The 20,245-nt window shown below is 41.2% G+C and overlaps 1 protein-coding gene across 14 annotated transcripts in view; it reads left to right on the plus strand.

Moving 5' to 3' along the window:
* ICA1 (islet cell autoantigen 1) overlaps positions 1-20,245 on the plus strand; it is a 145,140-nt gene that overhangs the window by 102,238 nt on the left and 22,657 nt on the right. For 13 of the 14 annotated variants that reach the window (XM_019927926.3, XM_073809681.1, XM_073809680.1 and 10 more), the window contains 4 exons: positions 1,182-1,280; positions 14,448-14,545; positions 16,799-16,851; positions 19,661-19,693. In XM_019927926.3, the coding sequence (XP_019783485.1) occupies positions 1,182-1,280; positions 14,448-14,545; positions 16,799-16,851; positions 19,661-19,693 (283 nt within the window). The remainder of the gene's footprint in view (positions 1-1,181; positions 1,281-14,447; positions 14,546-16,798; positions 16,852-19,660; positions 19,694-20,245) is intronic. The other variant, XM_019927976.3, reaches the window with a different exon arrangement.

The raw sequence follows: 20,245 nt of genomic DNA on the forward strand, positions 1-20,245 counted from the left end.
GTGATGTTTGATGCAGCGGACCAAGAATGTTACAAGGTTTAGATAACAGAAAAATGGTGTTTGAGCCCAAAGTATGGTTTGGGCATAATGAAGTTCAGATTGCCTTTCTCATAATTTACTTCCCACATCTCTCTTTTTTGCATCCTACAGTTAATCAAACCAAATGTTAGCTGTTCCCTGTATATACACTGTAATTCCCCACTTCCCTGCATTTATTTAGGTGGTTCCCTCTGACTGTGTGCTCTCCCTCTCCACTTGTGCCTTTCCAAATTCCACTCTGAGGTACCAGAGTGTCCCCTCCTTCAGAAAGCCTCCTCTGAACTCCCTTAGCATTGTTGCTGTAATTCTCACGGCATGGTCACTTCCTCACCAGGTTGCCATAATTTAATGAACTTGCTTTTGTCTCCTCGTTGCCTGTCAGTTCCTTCAGAATGGCACTCGTATCCATCAACGGTACTATTGAGCACCAGCTGAGGGTGGGAGGCAAACTCTGGGTGTTGTAGAGAATATACAGTGGATAAAACCAGATTTCCTGTCCTCAAGGAACTTAAAATTTAGAAAGGAAGTCAGAGACAGTAACGTCTGACTATATTTTCTCTACCTCAAGGACAGAACAGGGTGTGCTAAGTGAAATGAGATCTACAAAATCCAATGGAGGCTTGAAGAGGGAGAAATGGAATCAACTGAGGGAATCACAAAAGTCCATTGTTAATGACTAGCCCTGGGTTTTGGAGGATGGATCAGATGGGACAAGTACAAAGAGAATGGAGAGGAGAATGTCCCAGGTGGTGGAGCAGCATGAGCTGTAGGGGGACAGGGAGCCATTAAGGTTGGCTGAAATACAGGGTGTAAGTAGGGGCATAGTAGGAAACAAGGCTGCAGAGATAAGTAAAAATCGTGTTTCAGAAAACCTTGAGGGGGACTTCCCTGGTAGTCCAGTGGTTAAGACTCCGTGCTCCCAATTCAGGGGGCCCAGGTTCGATCCCTGGTCAGGGAACAGGATCCCACATGCTGCAACTAAGAGTTCGCATGCTGCAACTAAGACCTAGCATGACCAAATAAATAAATATTTTTTAAAAAAACAACTTTGAAAGCCACAGATGAGCACGCTTCTTTCTCTAGGACCCCTGATTAGATCTGGGCATTTAAAATGCTAATAGCTTTACTGTCTTTCTTTACAGACCACTCTGCTCCATTTTTGGGAGAAAACTTCTCACACTATGGCAGCCATCCATGAGAGCTTCAAAGGTTATCAGCCATATGAATTCACTACGTTAAAGGTATGAGAGCTAGACATCATCAAAAATCTAGAAACAATAAATGCTGGAGCGGGTGTGGAGAAAAGGGAACCCTCTTGCACTGTTGGTGGGAATGTAAATTGATACAGCCACTGTGGAGAACAGTATGGAGGTTCCCTAAAAAACTAAAAATAGAACTACCATATGACCCAGCAATCCCACTACTGGGCATATACCCTGAGAAAACCATAATGCAAAAAGAGTCATGTACCAAAATGTTCATTGCAGCTCTATTTACAATAGCCCGGAGATGGAAACAACCTAAGTGTCCATCATCGGATGAATGGATAAAGAAGATGTGGCACATATATACAATGGAATATTACTCAGCCATAAAGAGAAACGAAATTGAGCTATTTGTAATGAGGTGGATAGACCTAGAGTCTGTCATACAGAGTGAAGTAAGTCAGAAAGAGAAAGACAAATACCATATGCTAACACATATATATGAAATTTAAGAAAAAAAAATGTCATGAAGAACCTAGGGGTAAGACGGGAATAAAGACACAGACCTTCTAGAGAATGGACTTGAGGATATGGGGAGGGAGAAGGGTAAGCTGTGACAAAGCGAGAGAGAGGCATGGACATATATACACTACCAAACGTAAAATAGATAGCTAGTGGGAAGCAGCCGCATAGCACAGGGAGATCAGCTTGGTGCTCTGTGACTGCCTGGAAGGGTGGGATAGGGAGGGTGGGAGGGAGGGAGACGCAAGAGGGAAGAGATATGGCAACATATGTATATGTATAACTGATTCACTTTGTTATAAAGCAGAAACTAACACACCATTGTAAAGCAATTATACTCCAATAAAGATGTAAAAAAAATTAAAATAAATAAATATTACATTAAGAAAAAAAGGTATGAGAGCTAGAGAGGCCGTTAGAAAATCTCATAAAAAGTAAAGGTTTGTTTCTATCACCAGCAATGTCTGTTGAAGCAAGCATCATTATTATAACAGACTCTAAATGTCAAAGAGAGAATTATGCCCCCTAGTAGGGTCTTTTTTACCACATCAGTATTCAATACAACAATAAGCCACAGCCATCCAAAAACACAGGTTTAACCTTGGTACTTGTTACTGGGAGATGAATTGTGGTGAACTTGAGCCTAATGATTGGCCCTCCTCCTTTAAAATACTTGTTTGACGTTGCCAAAGAGAAAATTGTGCAAGTCTAGTACACTTTATTACTTTTTACTTATTAACTTAAAATATACTCACTTAAGAAGACATTTTTCTTTCTTCCCTTACTTCTAACAAATATCATTTTATTCTGTGAGTACCATCCAATATAGAATATGATTTTTTCCTAACACTGCAGTCATATTTTCTAATTGAAGAAGCAACATTAAACTCAATGATTTCTCAACCCAAAAGGAATACATGCAAAATGTCAGGTTCTCAGTATTACAACTGAAGGTGGAATCACTTTGCTCTGTAATGATTGCTGAGGGTGAATACATATCGAGATATGGAAGGGATTTGGGTTCTAAAAGGATTTTCAGAATGGTGACAGAACACAGGGTGCTTTGTTGCCAGGTTGTATCTCTGAAAGGAAGAGACTAGGAAATAACTAGTTAAACTTCACCTTGAAATTACCTTCCTTTTAATTTTTCAGGCAGTTTGTAAGTAGGTCTCGTCACTTTGCTTGACAAAACATTAAGATTTTTCTTTTTTCTTTTGCCTTAAAACACCTCTTTGATTTTGAGATGCTTATAATGTCACTGCATCTACAAAAGTACTAAGACAGAAACACTTTAAGGCCGTGACCCTTTAATTGGAGGTCCCAAGAGGAACGCAAGACAGTCCCCTCACCTTGTTATGTACCTGACCTGACCCCAGACAGATCCCCTGGCCATCGAGTTTGTTTTTCCTCATCCCCTTGTCAGCTGGTCACTTACTCTTTCACTGGTGCTTGCTGACATGCTGCATAGTGTAAACAGTTGAACTATAGGCACTTGAGGGGACGGACCTTTTATTTCCTGCGCATCGTCCTTGGTCCAGCCAGATGTTCCGCACACAGCGAACCCGCAGCCTTCCTTATCACACTGGCTATGTTACAGCTGTTGGTAAGGACTGCATGCCTTCTCTGTGATTTACTGCTGCTTTCGGCGCCTTAGGAAGCAGCTATCCCGACCAAGGCAGATTGATTAAAATTATTATAACTCACACTACTCACATTTCTTACACAGGCCTGAGCAGAATCCCATGGATTAACCTTTGGTAAGGCAGCAAGTGTTAGGTTTTAGGGCATAAATGTGTGTCAGAGTTTATATTATAAGGAATACAAAGGTTATCAGTCATTTGAAAGACAACTGTACATAACACAAGTTGGCCAGATGGAAGATGAGATAATGCCTATCTCAGATACAGTTTTAAAGAGGTTCAGATTTGAGTTAATTGCATATAAAGTACAGTATATAAAATCATGAAATTGAAGTTGTGCCACAAGCATAGAAGAATCCTATGTGTATCCCTGGCCTTCTGTGCTGAGGAAAATATGACTCCTTAAATTTTGCTGTGATGTTTTTCCTGCAGAGAGGACCAAGCTGATTATGCTAGAGGCTTTCTGGGCAGGGAATTTAGTGAAAGTTTGATGGCAGTGCTTCAGATATAATTCCAAATATTTGGGGCAGATGATTACCCACTGCCTTTTTTTTTTTTTTTTTTTTTCGGTACGCGGGCCTCTCACTGTTGTGGCCTCTCCCGTTGCGGAGCACCGGCTCCGGATGCGCAGGCCCAGCGGCCATGGCTCACGGGCCCAGCCGCTCCGCGGCATGTGGGATCTTCCCAGACCGGGGCATGAACCCGTGTCCCCTGCATCGGCAGGCAGACTCTTCAACCACTGCGCCACCAGGGAAGCCCCTACCCATTGCCTTTTACATCCCCCAAGCCTTCCTTAAATTATGGTTTAAGGAACAGTTTATAGTTCAATTGTAATATAAATTCGGTAGGAGTAATAATACATCTGTTAAGGTGTAATAAGATTATAATAATGTTAAGGATGTTAAGTGTCCAGAAGTAAACCAAATAAACTATGCTTTTATTATCTCTTTAGAATGCTATTCATCTAGGCTTTCAGTGATGACATGTTATATTAGAATCTGAAGCTAGTAGCTAATTACTTTCTTTATATGGACTCAAACCCGTGTCATAGAACACTGTTATCACCCAGCCCATTACTGCACAGATGGAGGCACGTTGCATATCATACTGTATGCCACAAACTATGAGAACGAAAACCATGAACACCTTATGTATCACAGTCAAGCATGGACTATAACCTTACTTACCAACCCTCTTGCACTAATAATGTTTTAAAAATACAAGCCTTTTATATAAAAGATTTTGGCTTGATCGAATCATCTTTCAATACATACAGGTATACATATGTGTACACACATATGTATATATATGAGTGGCACTGTATATCAATAATGAATATTTTGAAATTTAATTAAATATTTTCATGGTTTACTTGTTCTTTGGATTTACCTAAGCAAATAGCCCCTTAAATGCCTTTTGGGATGCTGGCTGGAAAGAAAACATTGTCTTTGGGGAGGTGTGCCAAGCTCTGTTAATGAAAAGCAACCCATTTGCTTTCTTTGCTGTGGGGCGTAGTCTGAGTGTGTTGATAATTGTGCTATTGCAGCTGTATTTCCTGACTGTTAGTTTTATGCTTGATGAAGGATGATAATTAATGTGTTAAACACTCAGTGCATCCTGTTTGGAGGGAAGCGTCTTTTGCTGCAGAATTACAGAGATGTAACTCATGCCCCAGAAGTTCGTTTTATTTCTAATGAGCCTTTCTCTAGAAAATATGTGTAATTCTTTCTTGTATAATATTTTTATTAGAAAAGTGAATTGAGTCTTCACACAACTTGAAATTTTTCCAAGTGACGATTTTGACATTTTAGGAATATTTTCTGGTACTATTTTATGTGACAACAGCTATTACGTTTTTATTCAGGCCTGACTATATTGATTCTACATTTATTGACATATTCCTTCATCATTCTAATTTCATGATAAATACATTTTTGTAGCATTTTAACTTTATGGAAAATTTAGCCTTGAAATTTAAAGTTAACAAAAAAATTGTTAATCTAATAATTGTAACAGCTCAAGTTGAAAGTTGAAAGACTATCTTTTGAGTGGTTTCCCATAAAAGAAGCAATTCCCTAATCTCATATTTTCAAGCAATAAATATTTATTGGTTCATTGCAATGCTACTAACATATACTTTTGCATGAATTATCATTAGTGTGTTAATTTTATACTGATTCCACATCATTCGGGAATGTCTTTTACATGGTAGAAATTATCAAGTCATGGGGATAGGAACAGAATGTGACTAGCCCTATCTTGAAAGCTTTTTTAGAGAAAGTCATTTAGACTAAGAGTTTAAAACATTTTTTTTTTTTTTGGAAGAAAACTAAAAGAAATGCTGTCTATAGGAAAGCAGTACCTTTCTTAAATTACCAGCCTTCCAATGTGGTCATGTTTGCTTCATCCTTTCAGGATGTCACTTACTTACACATTTCTCCACATATCCAGAACAGGCATCAGGAAAAAAAAAATTTTTTAAGAAAAAAAAAAAATAGCCCTCAGGAGTCAAGTGGCTTTTCATTGGAAAATCTAAAATTCTGTTTGTACCAGTGGCCTTTTCTCCCCTATCTGACGTGCTGGCACATGCGCTGAGTTGGATGTCTTTATAGAGAAGTGAGCATTGGGCCCTTTGAAGACGTGGACACGCTCCCTGGGGGCTGGTTGAAGGGAAGGCATGTCCTTCTGCACTGGTATTTGTGAAGAGATGAGGACCTATATTGAATGGCAGTGGTCAGTAGCAGAGTGTAGTCCTGTGATGTGCCCCACTGCAGTGTCTTGGGGAGGAAAGCCGGTTTTTGACTCTGGTTATGGGATAAATCAAAGCATGTGGGAGCACAAGCCCTGGAGCCAGCCAGATCTGGCTCTGAGTCTAGCTCTGTCACTGCCCAGCCGTGTGGTGGTGGTGGTTGTGACTGTGGCAGCCTTGGTGCTCCATGGGCGGGGGGGAGTGGGGGAGGGATGGATTATTAAACATTCTGTTAGTGGATCCAGAAGACAGCCATTGGCGGTATCGATACAGAAGGGTTTGTTGTGGTTGTCAGGCTCTGGAGCCCAGCTTCAGTTACTTTCTTAGGCACCATTTTCACCCTAGGTTATTAGTTTTGCACAGGCAAGGCTTTATGGCAGTGGAATAGGAGGTCTCACTAACCTTGCCCAGGGAAACCCAACCTCCTCCCTCCCTGCTCCCCCAGACGCTCTGGCAGCCTTTCTGCCCTGCAGACCCTGGTCTGGGCTCAGGTCATTCCCACCAGGGATAGGAGAGGGCAGGGCCGGCCTGCACCCCAGAAAAGCAAGAGGGTGTCCCACCCCTGTAACAGGGCTAATTCTAAAAAATGCGCTTTGGCTTTGCAAGTGGCTCTTGGTCTGTGCCAAGATTTTAACTCTAAGGAAACCTGAATTTGAAAACCTAACTGTGCATGTTCAAAAATAACCATCGAAATGGATGTGCCACTGTTCCCTCCTCTCTCTCCTGGGGTCTAGGACTTAGCACTGTTATATGGAACATCATTCTACAGACTCAAATGCTTTTAGCTCTAACAGTTCAAAAAACATCTCTTTCTAAATTTTGTTTTTCTCAAATTCGTATGCCTCACAGCCTTCTTCCACCCACCCCATTTCTCAGTTAATCACTTGAACATTTACCGACAAGCCACATGGCTCTGTAGTTACTTGCTTTGAAAATAAAGCCATAATAGTTTTTATGAAAATTGGGTAAATATCCCTGCAATGCAATTTTAGTTGCCAGTCCCAACATGGCAATTACTCATGGTGAACATCCAGAATATCCTTTTAGACTTTCAAGTTTTTTCTCAGTGTCTTTACTTTACACAGCATTTAGCAGAATGATGTTTTTCCCCAAGCTGCTCCAGGCCAGATCATTGCCAACAGCAAACTGGGCTGCATCCAGGTCACTGGGAGAGGAGCGGTAGAGAGACTGACCGTGGCTACCACTGAAATCTGAGGTATTTCAGATTGGATGGGGACACACCCAAGCGTGGCTGGTCATCCATTCATCCTTGATGACTGACATTGGTTCTTCAGGGCAGCTGGTAGCCCAGGCCCTGTTCACAACAGTAAGATGCTTCTCTCCTCACCACCTCTTCTTATTTTCCACCTCTTCTTATTTTCCACCTCTTCCTTGAGGGAAAAGGAAAAAATATTAGCATTGTGTGCGTAGTTACTTTATGCCAGGCGTTCTGCTAAGGGTGAAGTGCGATAATGTCTAGAAGAATTTGTCATGGTACGTGGGACTCTAATGTACCAAGGTTGGGTCTTATAATGAATAATACGTTAGGTTCAGCACTGACATATAGAAAGTGCATATATTTTAGTTAATCCTCAAAGTAGCCTTGGGGAAGTGGGCATACTTGTTCTTGTTTCCATGTTTCAAATGAGGAAACTGAAGCTCAGAAAGGTCTAGTAATTTGCCCAAGGACACATGCCCAGTACATGGTAGATCTGGAAACATGCTTATGCTTCTTTCACTCTGCCTTGTAGCACTTCTTTCAGGTGGTGTTCTGGCTGTGAGGCAGGAGGGTAGAGAAAGCAGAATCGCCACCTTTAAAAAGTACAGCTATAGGGCTTCCCTGGTGGCGCAGTGGTTGGGAGTCCGCCTGCCGATGCAGGGGACACGGGTTCGTGCCCCGGTCCGGGAGGATCCCGCATGCCGTGGAGCGGCTGGGCCCGTGAGCCATGGCCGCTGAGCCTGCACTTCCGGAGCCTGTGCCCTGCAGCGGGAGAGGCCACAGCGGTGAGAGGCCCGCATACCAAAAAAAAAAAAAAAAAAAAAAAAAAAAAAGTACAGCTATAAATTTTCAATTAAAAATAGCGCTTTAAAGTATTTTTTTCCATGTCCTGGCTGTTTTATTTATTTATTTATTTTTAACATCTTTATTGGGGTATAATTGCTTTACAATGGTGTGTTCGTTTCTGCTTTATAACAAAGTGAATCAGTTATACATATGTTCCCATAGCTCTTCCCTCTTGCGTCTCCCTCCCTCCCACCCTCCCTATCCCACCCCTCTAGCTGGTCACAAAGCACCGAGCTGATCTCCCTGTGCTATGCGGCTGCTTCCCATTAGCTATCTACCTTACGTTTGGTAGTGTGTATGTGTCCATGCCTCTCTATCGCCCTGTCACAGCTCACCCTTCCCCCTCCCCATATCCTCCAAGTATTTGCTTGAAGGCGAAAAGCATCTTGTATATGTCAGTCTTCGAATACCATGGCCCTTCCTTTAGAATTTGAAATGAAGCCCTCTCCATCTCCTTGGTACTTCATATGAAAGGGGAGTTCAGTAGATATTCTTGGCCTGGTTATTCAATACAGTTTCTTAACTAGTTGTAGAATTGTAAAGACCTGGATTTAAATATTGCTTCTCCTTGTTAATGGTTGAATGGCCTTAAGCAAATTACTTCACCTCCCCTGATCTCCATGTCCATGTCAGGAAATCGGAAGGACAGTGTTTATCTGGGTTTTGAGAGATGTATGAAACATGGAATGCGGTACGTAACACAAAATGAGCCCTTAAGACATCTAATTCCTTTTAGATCTTTAAAAGTCATTGATAAGAAAGCACGTTTTGAGTGCTTACTATGAGCTTGGTACTCTGCAAAGACATTATCTCAGTTAATCCTCACAATGTCCCAAGGATGGTTTACTTGTCTCCTTTGTTCTGATGGGTAAAGAGAGGCTCCCGGGGGTGAAGACCCTTTACCAGGGCACAGCACTACGTGAACTATTTCCGAAGTCCATCTCTTTCTAGTACACTATGATGCCTTCCCAGTACTAATTTTCCATCTTTTTTTTTGTTGTTGTTGTTGTGCCGGGTCTTAGTTGTGGCATGCGAATTCATAGTTGCGGCATGCGTGTAGGATCTAGTTCCCTGACCAGGGATCGAAGCCGCATCCCCTGCACTGGGAGTCGAATTCTTAACCACTGCACCACCAGGGAAGTCTCCATCTTATTTTAAAGAATAGATTGTGTTTATTTTTCTGTAGTTTTACTGTTTAACTTTTTTGTTCTACAGTAGAATTCAAGAGTACCTTCTGGTCCTAGATTAATTTGTGTTCCTTGTACAGTGCCTTTATAAATTTATAGCTGCATGGGTGGGGAGGACATGTGAGCTAAATGTCCATAAATTATGTGGCTCATACACATCATCATGGCCTCTGCTTTTTATTCCTCATGTGCTACTAATTATAAAATCACAAATATACACAAACCCAACTGAGTTCAGCATCTTTTAACCATGCCGTGCTATTTTGAGCACTTTTATTTCCTTTTATAAACAATTATTTGGCACCTTTATATACATATCGTGTAATTAATGGGAAGTAGCCTAAGAAAATTAAAAGTAATAAAGATTAGAGGAAACATTACCCAGTTGTCAAAGTTAAACATTAAATTTAGGTCGTTAGATGAGGGCTGATTGCTGTTCTTTTGCCTGTGAAATTTGTTTTGCTGAGTAGTTTTGCTTTCATTCAGATGAATGTTGCTGTTGCTTTTATTTTCCTAATACAGGAAGTAGTAACTCCCTTTATTATATTAAGCTGTTTCCTTTCTAAGACACTTTTGCAAGCTCGGTCTGTAAGTTTCCTCTGTCACGCTGATCTTACATATTGTGTGTGTGCTTCCTGAAACCATTTAAGCATTGATGGAAACTATTAGCATGTCAGTGCAGCCTTAACAGAGAAAGGTTACTTGTTCTAAAAACATTCCCTCCTTCACAGAGAACCTTTCAGTCTTATATGATGTTGTATTGCTTCTAATTCATAGTGATTTTCCCAAGCAATTTTAATGAAGGGCCTAGAAGGTTGGGGTTTAGAAACAGAATGCTTTGACGTTTTATTTCTGGACATGGATTTGAACATGGCTTCCATCAGCCAGTGATTCAAACTACTTCCATCTGATGGCTGCCTTGTCTGCACAGTCAGCCAGGCGTCTTAGATTCATTTTGCCTGAGCAGATGTTCACGTCACACAGAAGATGCTGTCACCTCTGACTTTTAAGGATGCTACAGGGTTAAGCGTTTTCAGCTGAGTTTTGGACTTTAATCTGAAGAATTCACCTCTACCCGCCTGCCCCCAGTTGGGCCTTTATAATCAAACCTTGGAAAACGTCGTGATTCACCATGTAGAATATCCTGTATCTGACAGTCACACCCGGGAACTGATTTTGAAGGAGGAAAGCAGACATGATTTGTCCTCCATAATGTTTCAGAGTTCCTCTAAGCCTCTTTATATCTTCAATGTGTACCATCTTTTGTAAGAAACAAGTTCCATATGTGGTGTTGCAGGGTTTTTTCCCTTGCTCTGTAGAGGAACATATAGCTTAGTTTGATCTAAAACTCTCTCTTGCTTCAAGAGACGCCTTCTGAAAATGTTCTAAAATTGATTGTGTTAATGATCACACAACTGTGACTATATTGTAAACCATTGAATTGTACACTTTAAATGAGTGAATTCTGTGGTATGTGAATTATATCTCAGTAAAGATACACACACACACACCCACACACACACACACGAGTCCCCTTAGTTCAAAATTCTAATATTTAATAAATAAGCCCATGTGCTCAGTATTAATTTTGCTTATGATTTTATAAGCCTTTTCACATGATTCCCCTAACCTTTGAATTTCTTAGCTAAAGAGCTCTAATTTTTGCAGTTTAACCTTATGTACATTAATTTATCAACCAACAGGTGCATACACAGCACCTCTCTTGAGTGGCAACAACAAAATTGTTTTAAGGACAATGGTAATAGAAGGAAGGAAGGAGTGATTGTCACAGGAATTATTAATAATAAAGTAGCAATTGGAACTGCAGCCATTCTGTTGGTGAAGCACAATAGTGACTTAACCCGTGATGGTGGTGACAGGGGGCCAACAATTGAGTGCCTGCTAATGGCCCAACAGGAGCAGGGGTTGAAAAGAAGGAATAAGTGGTTTACATCACAAAGGAGTTGTCTGAGAGCTGCTGGAGTGTGGTTCTGAGGGGAGGTCAGGCTAGAGACAGAAGGGATGATAACCATGGAGCTGTCAAGGGCATCTCAGGGGCTTAGGCGAGCACTGTGGCAGCTAGACATGGCCGGCTGAGAGCAGCTGTCCTGGCCCTGCCACTGCTGATTGATACAAAGGAAATGCAGAGAGAAGATAACTGAGCAAACCAGGAGGCCTGAGCGAAGCGTCACAGAATCTAAAAGCAAGACTTGGAGCCGGCGGAGCCGTCTCTGGAAATTCTCCTGGCTTCACTTTGACCAGGGCTGGACCACTCTTTAGAGAATAAAACTGCTGGAAGTGGGGTGTGTATGAGTGTGTGTGTGTGAGTGCCGTGATTGGCAGCTCAGTTGAAAAGAGTAAGTCCTTGACATCTGTTCAACTACTCCTTGTGGTTGCACATTTTCAAAATGCACACACACACACGTGCCCAGCTTTTACCAGATGCCTTTGGGTGTACACACACACACACACATATATATGAAGAACACTAAGACTATGGTCCATATTCCAATTGCTTCATTTGTTCCAATGCTGTCCTTCATAGCATTTCCCCCTGCAGCCAAGGATCATAGAGTCCATTTAGTTGTCATGCAGTAGAGAGACAGAAAGAGTAAAAGAGTATAAGGAAACTAATGGGGGCAAAATGTTAAGTATTGAGGAATGTGGGTAAAGGAACATTCTCCCTGTGTGACCCCTGTTGACCTCTTTATCCCAGTCTCATGAGACTTGTCCCGTTACCCACTACTCTACAGCCGAAACAAGCCAAGCTGTTCCTACCGCTAGGCCTTTGCACCTGGGGCCCGTGGTTCTCCTGAGCTGCATGTGGATGGCTCCTTCCTGCCATTTAGCTCTGAGTTGAAGTATCACTTCTAAGAGAGGACATTCCTGCTACCTGCTACCTTATGACCCAATCACTTTCTATCCCCCTATATCAGTTCTCTGCCTGGATCCATCACTAGCTTATGATTTTGTCTGTCTTGTGCACCATGTATCCCCAGTACCCAAAACAGCCCCTGGCCTTGGGATGTGCTGACTGAGTGTACTAATCTAAATATCCAGAAATAGAGAATCATTAAAAACTATGGCAGTTCCTTATGGATGTGGTTTAAGCAAGAAAATGCGTCAGAATCCTAATCAGGGGACATATATTCAAAGAGAACATTTAGCCCTACCTTAGAATATTGGCAATATAAATTAAACATTTATATTTTTTTAATTCAATATTAAATGTTTAAGATATATAAAATCTTCTTTATATTCTGCACTCAAATTGTTTTAATTATGAAATATCTACATACATTAAATTGGTTAAGAGGGCATCTATGCTCTATAAAAATATCTACTATACAAACAAGGATTCCAATTGTATAAGTCGTATGAGTAAGAAAAAAAAAGAAAGGAAATATTATAAAAATAATAACTATTTTAGGGAAATGGAATTACGAGTAATTTTTCCTTTTTTACTTCCCAAACATTCTACATGTGGTTTTATTACTTTTCTAATTAAAAAAAATATTTTTAAAAGACAAAACATAATACAGGATATGTATAATGAAATACTAATAAAACTGTAAGTGCAGTTTGGAGATGGAAGGACGTTCTTGAATTTGGCATGCTCAGTGAGTGACGCTTTATGAAAAATGGTAGTAACTGGTCTGGACTTTGCAGAGACTGATAGGACTTTGAGGATAGACAGATAGGTAGAGAGAGCTTTTTAGGTTAAAGCAGCAGACTGAGCAAAGATAGGAAGGGAGCAACCAGCACACAGGAGACCGTGAGAAGAGAAGCCTAATTGAACGGAAGGACATGTGAGGTTAGCGGGAATGCATCTGGAAGAGTAGGATAGGGTCACATTTTAGAAGATCTTTTAAATTGGTCAGAGAAGTTTAGACTAGAAATGGAAGGAAATAAGAAACTACAATGGGTTCTTGAGAAAAAGGGTAATATGATGGCCTGGGTGTTATAGGAAAATTATTCTAGCAGGAAGAGTGACACCAGTGTCCATCTAGTGTCCATGGCAGACACCAAAACCAGTCACAGCTCCACTCTGCCAAGACTCAGCCTTCAGACCATCTTCAACCAGCCCTCCGGTCAGCCATCAGTAATCAGTCCGAGTTGGCATATGAAAAGTTATTGCCTCCTCTGTGTGTGTGTCATACTAGAAAAGTGAAGGATGGGAAGGAGACAGGAAGAGAGGTGAAGACCCAAAGGATGAGGACTTTAATAGTTCTGAGAATATAAGCAGGATAAGTATCTTGAGATATTTCTTTTTTGTTTGTATTATAATTAGGCCAGAAATGGAGATCTTTGTATATAACTCATTATTCAGTTGTTACAGGGATGTTTTGCTTTTTCAGGCTTTGTCACTGGTGTACAGTTCCTTGGGACTTTTTGCTTTTTTTAAAAAAAAAACAAAACACCTTTCCTTAAATATTTAATAAACTTTAAGAACAGTCGCTCGAAGAAATTATGTGCCAAAAAAAGACTCTCGCCCGTTTTTAACCTACAAAGATTTGGACGCACCTGCTCTGTCCACTCGTGGGAGTTAACTTGTCAGAATTTGTTAAGTTACTATTTTGGGTTTCAAAAAAAAGGGGTTGTTTCCTCTTGTTTTTTTAAAAAATAAACTGTTTTATATTGCAAAATAGCAAACAAAATTAAAAATAAAATTGTCTCATCTTTGGGGGAGAGAAAGCTTCTACTCTGTCAGTGTGTGGGCTGCAAGCAGAACAGAATGTTTATCTTAGCTGCATGTTAAAGATGGAACATAAAGTTAGCAATAGCCAAAAGGCCTTCTTTTGAATAACTTATCACAAAAGGGAAAAACATAAATCTAGTGGCAAAACAACTCTCCTTTATAAGCTAGTATTTCTTGGATAGGTCTGAGAACATCCAACATTTCCTTTCTGTCCACTTGTTTGGTTCAAGGTTACCTCCCCAAACCTCTAATTCAGGGTTTGATTACTGGGACCAGTGGCAGTTGAGTTTTTAATTGACCTTTCATTGTCTTTTGTTTTCTTTCCTATTATCCTGATCAAGAGCTTACAAGACCCTATGAAAAAGCTGGTTGAGAAAGAAGAAAGGAAGAAGATTGCCCAGCAGGAAAGTGCAGAGGCCTCAGTGGAGGAACCAAGTCAGTAAGTCACGGCTCCTTCTCTTGGCAAACCTTTCTTCCCACAGGTAAGGCCACCGCCATCCTCGCAGACCGAGTCTGCCAGGGTTTCTGACACAGGGTGACTGCTTTACTTCCTCACTTCTCTGAATAGATGTACTAAAATTGAGGCCAAACTCCTCCCCTCACATATTCCTGCTAGGCCGGGACTCACTTATCCCAAGAAGAGACCCCTTTCTGGGGTCTTAAGAAGGGCAACTTGTGAGGAGTTGGCTGGGGCAAGAGAGGGCAAAGGTCCCCAGTACTCCCTGGCCTCAGACCCAGCTTCCTGCTCTCTGGGATTTCTGCACCCCATCTATTCCTTTTGTCACCATCAGTTACAAGATCCTGTCCTAGATAGGAAATCCCCGGCTTTTCTCTCATAGAAGGAAATAACTTATTAGCTTACCTCACAACACATGTAGTACTCAGGTGTTATGATACACAAGTGTTGGGTCTTGACATTTTGTTTCTACGTGCAGACTTTCTGTTTCCTCCTCTGTGAAGCAGAGAGCAGCTTTGAGCGCAGGAAGTGACTCTCCATCATCATTTCTTGCCTCTTTACAGAGAAGCCTCCTCCAGTCATTTTTAAACACTGAGATGAACTTTTCAACATATATGCTGCATGATTCCTCAACTCATACAGCAAGGAGGAGGTTTACATGTGAACTTATGTCTTTTTCTGTTGAGATGTCATAGCCCGTGGGAATGGGGTTAATCTTGAGCTGGCTAACCTAGTAGATTACCTTACCTCCATTTGTTCTTCCTTTTCCACACAAAAAAGTTTAGATGACAATCTTGTGCTAAAACAGGTTTACATTTTTACTGTGTTTCTAAATCAGGTTTTAAATATCTTTTTTGTCTGACGGAAGTATTTACCACCAAGGGTAGCCTTCTTTAACTTAATTTATTTTTTTATTTTTTTGCGGTACGCGGGCCTCTCACTGTTGTGGCCTCTCCCGTTGCGGAGCACAGGCCCAGCGGCCATGGCTCACGGGCCCAGCCGCTCTGCGGCACATGGGATCCTCCCGGACCGGGGCACGAACCCGTGTCCCCTGCATCGGCAGGCGGACTCACCACTGCGCCACCAGGGAAGCCCGCCTTCTTTAATTTTAAAGCAAATACTAGAAAATTTCTTTAGTGCAGAACAAAGACAATTTTTCACTGTAGGAACAACTATAGAATGTGCTCTGAATCTAGTACAATTGACTATATGAGGGGGAAGCAATTTAACCTATTACTGTTAGTAATGGTGATGCTAGCTACCATTTAGTGAGCACCTACTGTGTATGAAACACAATGCCAGGTGCTTTATTCATGTTATCTCAACTCATTCTCATGAGGACCCTCCATGTAATTAACATAGGCATTTCCCTGTTGTGTTAATGATGGAAGTGGGGCTCAGAGAGGTTAAGGGACTGCCCATGGCCCCTAGTATAGTAAGAGGCAGGGCCTGGAGTGAGTTCTGGTGCCTTTTTTTCACCATATATGTTACTGCAATCAAAGTAAAGCATTAACTTTTACTTAGAGAGGAACCACCGAAGATTAGTTTTGGGTGATTAGTTTTAATTAATTTCATATTTCTTCATTATTTTTATTACTTCCTTTTTTAAAGCTCAAAAAGTATAAAAGTAACTAGTTTAAATGACAATGAAATTTAATAAGAATTTTCTTCAGAAATGGCAGGTAAAGTGAACCACTTTGCTAGGAGGGGGATTCAGAGGCACCAGCTGAATCTCAGGGTGGTGATGTATCTGCACCATCATCTTACCCATGAATAGTGAGAGTTCAGTAGGCAACAGTCTTGTGGATTTGAGAATGATCCTGCTTTCAGCCTTATGTAATTTAGCTAACCTCCTGAGGTATCCTCTCCTGGAACACCACGAATCAGAATAAACACCTGCTTGTCCATCAGTTTTTTAACTATGTTTTTAAAATGATAACTGTAAGTATCTATCTTTGTTATACATAACTGCCCACCTAGATATTTACAGAATATGTGCCTTGGCATGAAACTAAATTCAGACGTTAAGATACTACTAACCAGTTTTAGTACAGGGACAGAAGAAAGCCAGCAAATTTATTTCTTCTTCCAAAAATATATAGCATGTAAATGACTGTATGTTCATATTGTGTGTGTGTGTACGTACAGTAATAGATATTGTACAGAAAATCTGGCTCTATCATAAGTATAACATTTTCCGAACAACATTACTAAACTTTGTTTTTTAATTTTAAGGTTAATTTCATTAGAGGATGAAAACCAGCACAAGGAATCCTCTAGTTTTAAGAGTAAGTTTCGATTTTTATTTAGAATTGCTTCTGAAATACTGCTGCACAACAGCCAGCTCATTTTCTTTTTCGGTAAACTTCTTCTAGACCTTTTTTTCCAATTGAGAAAATTCTATATCAATTTGCTTCCTATCATTTAAGTTTTAAATTTTCAAATATCAGTGCTGTTGACCCTATAGCGTTATTGAGAGAGGTTGTATATTTTGAACTAGAAAACAGCATCATTAGTCATTTCAGCAGCAGCCTGTCAGGGGAGCATCACTATTGATACTATTTCTTTTACAACAGGTGATAACATTTCTGCTATTACCATTACGAGTTGTAACTGCCATTTGGGCTGTAGAGGTGGTTGCAAAGAGATTACATGATGACATCAGGAGAGTTCGATTTTGGCTGTGTCATGGGGTGTGTATTGGTCATGGTTGGGAACAGATGGGAGAGCTCAGACACTGCTCTTCCAGGTGGTTCCTGGGCCTGCTCAGTACTGAGTGGCACCAGATCCCTCTGGCGTACTGACCCTCGTGTGGTCGGAAGAGGGAATCAGAGCACTGGTGGACCAGACAGTGTGCTTTGAAGGGCTTGTCAACTATTCCTGCCTTCTGCTATTACAGCCCATTCATTCACTGGTGCGTTCTCGCATGAGGAGCATGGGGTAGGGTAAAGTGTGACAGAACTCAGGATGGAAAGCTGAGCCTTTCGCTGGGACTCAAATTCTTGGAGATGCAGGGGAAAGTTTTATAGGTAATAGGAAGAGAACTAAAATTACCCCAACCACCTGTTCAGCCTGGCCCTCTCGGAATGTATCTGCCTCTGCCCTTTGCTGGGGCAGCCTTTCCAGGAGACAGGAGGGGGCAGATTATACCCTAGAACTCCCCCTCTCTTCCATCTCTTCCCTTCACACTCTGTCTTCCTTCCTACTTTGCCAACCACATCACCTACTTTATTCTTCTCCCATTTACTGCTTCCTTTGCTTTTCCCCCATCTGTCTTTCAACAGGAAAAAAAAAAAAACTACCACTTTTTTGCCTCTACAGCTTGGCTTCGTGTCATCCCTTCGTGCTTGTATGCCTTCACTTACTCATGTACTTGTTCATTTGTTCAGCGGATGTTAATTGAGAGCCACCTCTGTGGCGGACACAGCACAGGGCTCTGGGCCCATGGTGATGGACCCTTCCAGGATGGGGCTTACAGTCAAAAGGGGAAGCAGGTGGTAACCTAACAATTACACAAGTAACTGGGCAACTCCAACTTGGGTGTGGGCTGCAAGGGCGATGGGCCTGTGTGTTAGGGTGACTTCACCTGTTCGAGGGCATCGGGGAACTGGCTAAGTCAAGGCTACTGCAAGACCTATCAAAGCAAAAGAAACAGCCTGGGCAAAGACTATGAACCAGGGAGGACCAGGGGAAGGTCAGAGGAACAATGTCCTAGAGGTTGACGGAGGGAGTAAGTGGTAGAAGCCAGAGAGGCAGGCTGGCCATGTGAGAGTCTCTGACTGTATTGATCCACACCCTCCAGCCTCAGGATCATGCAGGGCTGACAGCACGAATCCTGTGGGAATCTAAGTAATCGAATAGAAAAATTTTAGTTTTGTGGGAAAAATGTAAACTCCAGTTGATTCTATTTCTATTCAAATTATCAATATAGATCGTTTATTTATACAACATGCGACAGTACAGGGGGATCAGATTTTCTCTCTGTGCCGAATGTTCACTTGCTTGTGGTAGCTGCATAATATTTTGAGATCGTAAATGTTGATTTCCTTATTTTATATATACACAGAACGGAATCCATTATAATGAAGTGCGATCTGTCCTTTATTCTGGGACCTGTAGAAAGTCTAATGTACCTATGAGCAAACCAAGTTTTAAGGTCGTTATATTGTGCGTACACACGCACACGCACACACTTTATCAGGCAGAAGGTACAAAGAGTTCCCATATATGCCCTGCCCCCCGCACATGCATAGCCACCCCCGCTAGGAACATCCCCCGCCAGGGTAAACAATCAATGAACCAACACTGACATATTATTATCTCTCAAATTCCATAGTTTCCATTAGATGTTGTACAGTCTGTAGGTTTTCACAAATGTTTAATGCCATGTATCCACCACATGCAGAGTACTTTCACTGTCCTAAAAATCCCCCGTTGCTTCACCTATTCAACTTTCCCTCCCCCAAACTCCTAGCAACCACTGATCTTTTTATTGTCTCCATAGTTTTGCTTTTTCCAGAGTGTCATATAGTTGGAATCACGCTGAATGTCGCCTTTACAGGTTGGCTTCTTTCACCCGTAATCTGCCCTTTTATTTTAGCCAGGCCCACGTGGCTGAGGTTCCTTAGCTCACCGTCACTCGATCTTCTGGTACTTAAGTCACACATTTGTCCGTAGAAGGAGAATTGTTGATCAGTGTCATATAGTTTTCTACCAAACAAAACAAGGATTCAGGGCTGTTAACTCAGCATTCATTGAGAGCCAGCAGCTTGGGTAAATTATCATCTGAGGACCTCTGCTTCTGTGTGAGTGAGTTTGTGGATACTATTTCTTCCTGAAGCCATGTATTTACCTTAGCGTTAGTATATGAACACACACACCTTTCTGAATCGGTGATAACCAAATGCATGTGTTATATTTACAGCTGAAGATGGAAAAAGTGTTTTATCTGCCTTAGACAAAAGCTCTATACATAATGCATGCTCAGGTAGTCTAGATTAAGGAAAACAACTCAATTTTAGTAATTTGACTCAAACTCCTTACAAAATGAAAATGACTCAGTTTTCTTTTCTTTCTTCTCCTCTAATGAACCTATAGATGAACTATTAGACATGAAACTCGAGGAAGGTGGTAAGATTTATGCATTTCTTTGGGGTTATAATTTGTTTAATATTTTAAATACTGTTGTTACATGCAGGAAAATGTAATTTTTATCTTTTGAATAGCTTTGCATTCCCAAGCAATTGTTTTTAGGTGACTGTCATTTGTCTTTATAAATGACTTCAGATATGCTCAAGCACAAATAGTATGTGTAGATCTGTCATCTTTAGTGTAATTACATAATGTTCAAACTACTAAAGCTAAAAGCTATTATGTCAGAGGTTGAATGCTGGAGTAGAAAAAAAACATGGCTTTCAGAATCAGACAGACCTGAATTTAGATATGGTTCTCCTAGAAATGATCTCTATGGCCTTAAGTAACTTGCTTCATACTTAAACTCTTTTAGCCTCAGTTGTTCTCATTTGTAAATTGGAGCCAGTAGCAACAGTCCTGCTGGGTTATTGCCAGGATTGGAGATCAAGTATGCAAAGGGTTTTTCATCGTCTCTGACACAGGGACACTCTCCAAACGGTAAGCAGAGATGGTAGGACTAGAAATGTTGCCCTGCTGGGACTTCCCTGG

Source organism: Tursiops truncatus, chromosome 9 (genome assembly GCF_011762595.2).
Source record: "Tursiops truncatus isolate mTurTru1 chromosome 9, mTurTru1.mat.Y, whole genome shotgun sequence".
Lineage (NCBI taxonomy): Eukaryota > Metazoa > Chordata > Mammalia > Artiodactyla > Delphinidae > Tursiops > Tursiops truncatus.